The sequence below is a fragment of the Ylistrum balloti genome, unplaced genomic scaffold (assembly GCF_031769215.1).
Source record: "Ylistrum balloti isolate Yb309-2 unplaced genomic scaffold, AGI_CSIRO_Ybal_v1 Utg369624, whole genome shotgun sequence".
NCBI classification, from domain to species: domain Eukaryota; kingdom Metazoa; phylum Mollusca; class Bivalvia; order Pectinida; family Pectinidae; genus Ylistrum; species Ylistrum balloti.
The window spans coordinates 1,351,835-1,358,766 of NW_026781893.1; the positions used below are offsets into that span (position 1 = coordinate 1,351,835).

General features: G+C 34.8%; 1 protein-coding gene across 1 annotated transcript; it reads right to left on the bottom strand.

Annotated features, from left to right (window-relative positions):
• Positions 1-1,177: 1,177 nt before the first annotated feature.
• On the bottom strand, positions 1,178-4,833 carry LOC132550314 (FMRFamide receptor-like). The gene has a single exon (XM_060214362.1). It carries the CDS (start codon positions 4,742-4,744, stop codon positions 3,209-3,211), a length of 1,536 nt encoding a protein of 511 aa, XP_060070345.1. The 5' UTR covers positions 4,745-4,833; the 3' UTR covers positions 1,178-3,208.
• Between the last annotated feature and the right edge of the window lie 2,099 nt (positions 4,834-6,932).

A 6,932-nucleotide genomic window follows, 5' to 3' on the forward strand; every position in this document is an offset into this window, starting at 1 on the left:
GTTACCAAGCGGTGGTTGTTCTTGTAACATGCAATAGAAATAGCCTCACTTGAATTACGTGTAATGTAAATATAATCTTGGTGTCATATCACCCCATGCTAACTAAGACTTCTAACCATGTTTGAAATAAAAGAGGGTAAGTTATAACAAACAACCAAGCAGCCCTGATGGCCACCTGAAAGACATCATGAAAAAGAAATTTTCAATACTGATGAAAGTAAAACTTGACTAATATAAGAAACAATATGAAATACCTCAGGAAAGGCATGTTGTTTAGTTATCATGCCAGAGATTTTCATTAAAAAAATCAAGTGAATTGGACCCTTTATGGCCACGCCCATCTGCCACTTGGGGTCAGCCAGGGTCAATATATGCATACAATTAAACTGTCATTCTAATCACCAATAGAAATTAAACAAATCATGCTCAAAAAATGTCCTTTCCTGTACTATGGTAAACTGTATTCCTTCCTACAGGAGAAATGTGACACCCTTGGGTTGCAGAATTCACAATCTTGGTAAAGCATCTTAAAGCCCTTTTACATGTACTAACGTATCTTGGTGTTGAGAAGAAGGTTTTTAAAAGTTAAGTTAATTTGATCCCTTTTGACCCAGTTCATCTGCCTCTGGTGGTCAGTCATGATCAATATGTGCATATCATCAGTGTCACCCTGTACTCATAATTCTTACTAAGTTTGAAATATTTCTAATGGAAAATAAGCAAATTATGTGCGAAAAAAGTTATTTTCGTATAAAACAACAACTTGATATTCCCTTCCAAGGAGGATATGTGAGTCTCTGGGAATATGTAATTCATATTTTTTGTAAAGCACCTTAAGACCTTTCCATCTAAGAGTATTTTTTTATTGTACCATATCTAGGTGTTGAGGAGAAGAAGGCCCTGGGAGATGGGTTCCATGTAATTCATAAGTTTGGTTCACCTTTGGCAATGGAAGGTTTCTGCATAATTTCATTAAATTGGTTGAGGGGTTTTCCAGAAATGCTGGTTGTAAAGATAGGATTGTAACAATGAACTGGCCTTGACATTTGAACACTGGTTGTAAAGATAGGATTGTAACAATAAAACTGGCCTTGACATTTGAACACTGGTTGTAAAGATAGAATTTTTTGTTAATTAATAAATACATTAGAAAATCACAACACAATAAAGACACATCAAGTAATAAATTATTTTAATTTCAATTCCAGATTAATCTTTTTCATAAGAAAGTGTTAATCTCATTTACAAATAAATATATTCAATAGGAAATAAACAGAACAACATAAAGGATACTTTCTTTTGTCATGGGAATTATACTGCTCATTGTGATAATCACTGTTAACCTGTCTAAAACAAACACTTTAAGGACCATGTGTTAAACCTGTCTAAAACAAACATCTAAGGGACTAAGTTTTTTTTATTATATGGGCTTAACACAGAGAGTTGTCAGAGTTGGCTGTTTGTCCTCAGTTGCTCAAAGCTTCCTTAGCATTATAACCAGTGGTTAGTGAAAAATTTCAAATATGAATTAAACAAAACTGTGTAGACTTAATGAAACAGGTCTGATTGATATATTTTATGTAAGTGTCAGTTTTACAGTGAATGTCCTTGTTCTTTCAATGGGAACAATTTAAATCTTCCACTAACCACAAGTTACTGCAACTCTCACCAAGCTTTGGGCAATCAAGGCCTGGTTTCCGCAGATCTCCTAAAATCTTCAGCGTGTATATCATTTTAAAGTGTGTCTCAAATTAAGTACACTTATACAATCTAGGCTGCATACTTTAAAACTGATGGGTCCCTTTCTGGAAGACTTCATTTCAATTTTATGAGGCTTTCAAATTTGGAAAAATAGTTACATACCAAAATGCTAAAAGCTTTATCGTCACTTCTAATGAATGACTCTCGAGGTCTTTCGGTTAATCAGATAGTGTCATTCACATCAGTTCAACAAAGATGACCCTGGTGACCTTTACTATGAGTCAAAGTTATTTCTTTAAGTAAACATTTTTTCAACTCATCCCAGGAACCTACCAACTATTTGCCAAATATCATGATTCAAAGCCTTTTGGTTTATCATAAGAAGTCATTTACATTTTTTTCTAATTTGACTACCTGGATTCTGAAACGGTCCTGGCAATTTTTTTGGAAACTTGAGTTTCATCCAACAAACCTGCTTGCCAAATACCTCATGATAGTATATTCTAAATCAAATAGTTCTTTGAAAAGAAATTGCTTAAAGAAAAACTTGACGGATGCCATACACCATGTCATGCAACAGCATTAATATAGACTGAGTATTTATCTTTCCCTGTAAACTTCAGGCTGCAAAGTTCGCAACGTGAAAGGATGACATGAATAATTACGATAATCAATATACCATACAGTCAGTTATTTTTGTGATTCTAAATTTTCGCAACTGCCACTCAAAAATTCAAGTTTTGCAATCTGGATATATCAGGATATGCATATATTTCATGTGAATATTGCTCCTGTTGTCAAGATTTCAGACAAGGTTTCATGCTTCAAGACATGTTTAATACTGTGTACTAGGGATATTACTGATGTGTCTTTAGTGTACCGTATAGCTGTGTCAGGTCTCAGCACTTTAGTTCACATCTACAACTGCCCTCTATGTGGAAAATGTTTTATTTGGTTCCTTGGTCCTTTAGAGTAGATACTTATTCCATTTTTTAGGGGATTTTGATACGCTAAAATGGGCCCAGCATACACATTATAGCATAGTGTGATTTTAAAATGTTTACAATAATAGATGTACCAATAGTTGTTTTATGCCACATGTTCTGTAACATGTTATCTAAACAAGTCCTGCTTTCTGAACATCTTTTGATATTTGAGAGACTGCCGATGTGGGAGTTTGCTGATAACAACATCAATATGACAATAGCATTCAGTTGAGGTTTCTATCATTAATAACATTTGAATGTTTTGTATTATTTCACAGATCAAGCTTTCACAATCAGAAAAAAATATCAACCCCCACATAAATAACTGGCTGTGTGGTAACATTGAGCAAAAACAAGTACCTAGCACAAGGCACCTTGTAAGTATTGCTGGGGATATATAAACACAAAGCTGGAATTTTACATAGAAATATTGCGTTTCTATATTTCTTACATACATGTATAAATATAATTATCGTCACATGATCATCACATGTCTTACATGACATAAATTGACTTTATAGTCATAATATAGCATTATAATTTTGACACTTGTCACAGGACACTGTGGTATCAAGTTTGATCATCTCACAATTTCCATTAGTTTCTAGATTGACCATGAGCTTGCAGGGTTCAGCAGACGGAGCCGGGTCAGGCAGTTCGTGTCCTGACCCAGTAGAGGAAAAGCTGTCATGGTTACCTCTGTAGGTGAGTGGTGGAACATTTAATTCCTCGAATGATGACCGCTGCACATTTGGTATCAGAGGTATGGCGATGCTGTTCTTATGTCTTTTCCTGTTGTCCTCACTGCTTGCTCGACAACTATTCACATGCTGGGCCTGTGGGTTACTTATGTTGCTGGCCCTACGATTATCAATCGTTATACTTAGGCTGCGCGCTAGGCGACGAATCTCTTCCTTAGTTAATATACATGAACAAAACGTACGCCAAAATTGTCGTCTGAATTTCTTTCCAAAGAAGTAATATGGCACTATATTTATGGCAGAATTGATTATAACTAGAAAGTTGGATACTTCATTAAAAGTATACCAAGACAACGAAACAAAGGCAGCATTAAAATCTAGTGCCCAAATCATTCTCGATATTAGAGCAGGACCTTGACATAACAGAAAAATGATCACAACACCTATCAACATTATCGTTGTGTCATTCCTACGCTTTTCTTTAGAATTGAGCTGCAATCCTTTTTTACGTGACTCATGAACAGCTCTAATAAGAAATGTATTAAGAACTACTAAGGCCAAAAAAGGAATTCCAGCAACACATATAAGATAGAGCCAGGAATGTATAATCTCTCTAAAAAGGTTACTCGAACCAAATTCTGTCAACTTGATCAGCATTGGCGAAGGAATTGTAAAGTTTGCAATGATGTCAGGCGGTAAGGGGAACTGTTCTTGTTCAGCTTTATATTCGAAAAATCGTGGAATGTTATATACAAAACCAGCAGTCACAAGGCCACATATCACTTTCCTTGCTCGTCCCACACTGCACCAGCGTTCTGCCTTAAAAGGGTGGCAGATCATGATGTAGCGGTCAACAGTGAATGCGAGAGTCAGCCATATTGACGTGACTTGGAATGTGAGAGCTGCCGGATGGACGAATGGAAACATGTAAACATAAAATGGCTCCATCCATCGAATTTCTGATTTGACAGGCTTTTTTGTGTCTTTGATAAGAAGTAACATGGTCATGAAGAGAAAGAATGTGTCACTTAAGGCTAAAGCAGAGAGGTAGGAATACGTAGAGGATCGCATCAGACGTTGGCTAAGAACGATCACAGAAAGGATGTTACCAATTATTCCTAAACAACATAGCGTCATACCACAGATACCCATAAGGTAATACATGAGCAGGTCCTTTTGATAACCAAGGTCACCATTTGGAGAGTCATTCAAATTGATATCTTCAAAGAAATCTGTAAATGGGTAGTTTGACAAGTCAATTGTCCCATTCCATGAAAATGTGAAGTTTAAGTTGGACAAATCCAGTCCTGACAGAAGCGATTGTTCATCTGCAGAGTTGCCATTTTGGTCCGGCATACTAACAACTTAATGAAACAGTTTTTTTAATTTATTTTTGATTGTTTCAAATAATGAAATTTGAAACTTTTGAGGAAGATTCCTTAAACTGTTTGCTGATATTTTCGTTGTCAAGTAGAGAAATTACACTTGGAAACCATCATGAAACTATTGCTTTTTTTTACTTTGTCAATCTGTTGTTGTAGATGTATTCTCATTGGCATTCATTAACTCCACACATAATTTCAGCTACTCTCCTGAATTAGACAATCACAGATTAAAATTCATCTTGAAGAAATCCTAAGAGAAGATTTTCTCTTTACACTCTAATAAGTATATCTCTTCTTCCAGATCCTTTCCACTTGTTTCCCTTGTTTGTACAATGATATCCAATCACAGGAAGTGTTTTCCCATCATTACAAAATCTTTCTACTGATAACCGCTCTTTTGTCACACAAATTTGTTTCTCACTAATTTGAATCCACCAAACACAATCTTAATTATTCAGTTGACATTTCCCAGTCTTAATTAAAGATGATTTCCTTTCAAGTTCATCCACAATTTATTTTGAGTATCATATTTTAATGACAAGGTGGCTCTTCCAAACAGAGGTAATAGAAACAGCTACGTGTTGATGACACTGCTTTCAGACATTGTTTTGCTCTCCATGTAGTCAACAAATCTATACTTAAGGCAATTTACTTTGTGCTGGCTGAGCATGGCCTAGAATCATTCTGTAAATAACTTTACTTCCATGACACTTTTTTATGTAGCCATGGTAATCCAGTACAAAATATTTTTACATTTCATCCAAATTTCTCCTTTTTGAACTGATTTACGCTGTATTCCACAAAACTTCCAATTAACAGCTGTTCAGTAACTTCAGTATCAACAGGCTATCTTATCTTCATGCATCCATTGTTCTTGTAGCTTTTCACAAAGTTGGATTCTGGAAAAAAAAGAGAGAAATAATTACTTTGATGGTTACAACTTAAACTATTAGCCATAGATTAAATTAAAACTTCCAACTCTCACAACATCTTGAATAGTACACAGGCTAATTTCATATCTCCTATTTGTACTCGTCAACTTCTCAAATCAGAATTAAAGCAGATGAAAGTTAAAAAAAAATTAGCATTTTATACAAAATCTAAATTTATACCATATACTGTAAAATCATGTATTTTGGGGGGTCTAATTTTCTTGGTTATCATTAAAATACTGGATTTAGAGTATACATGACATCAATGAATATAACTCCCCACGAAAAATAATGATTGCACAGTTAGACTAACTACTCTTACAATCACTTATTTGAGCTTTTCTGTGTGATATACTGATTTATCTTACGTCTGGATGCCTGGAGGAAGAAATACACAAAATCTGAGTGCATCAACTTAAAAGGAAAACAGGGCTACTTTGGTAAAAATCTAATTAAGGGAGGGTTGACAGTTACACCTCAGCTTCCACACACAATCAGAACTGAATGTCATATTTTATCTCAATATACCATCAAGATATTGATCATTATCTGCATTCTCTTGTAAGATGGTACTGGACCTGAAAACTCCAGTAATTTACTCAGAAATATGATGCAGGTTCAATGTTAACCTATCTAACTACTTAGAAGTTCAACAGATTTGTCATCACTTCTTCATGTAGGCATTGATTTATTACAGCTTTGAGCTCCTCTCTCACACAAACAGTCGAGGATTCTGATTGTCAACTGGGTTATATATTTCTATATCTACATATTGTAAGTGATTGTCTTCCATACATGTCAGTCAATAACTTCCTACATATATGCTACCTTGAAACACCTGTTAAAATCTTTGAATGACATTAGTTTATAAAGTCAATTCTAGAAATCAAGCAGTATTCAATGATCAATTATCATGGAGAATTAAGATGAAGAGATCAAGAGAAATGACCAGCCTGTAAATTTGTAGACTCTGTCTATTAATGCTGATCAACTTTTGCAGATTTTCTCCCCTGTGTCTTCAAATCTACGTTTCTATACAACAGCCAGTTACTCAGCTATCTGATCCTGTCTTCTTAGAGCCTGTTAAGCCTATAAATCATATTCTCAGTGCATATCTCTTCAACTAGTACATTGTACATATTTATAAAAGCTGAATTTTCTTTTTATTCTGAAAAATAATCATATCTTTTGATAAAAGCTTTTTTTTTGACACATTAGCCAAGAAAT

What these genes read in the sequence shown, in the direction of transcription:
- LOC132550314 (XM_060214362.1), bottom strand. Translation starts at nt 4,744, where the DNA reads ATGCCGGACCAAAATGGCAACTCTGCAGATGAACAATCGCTTCTGTCA.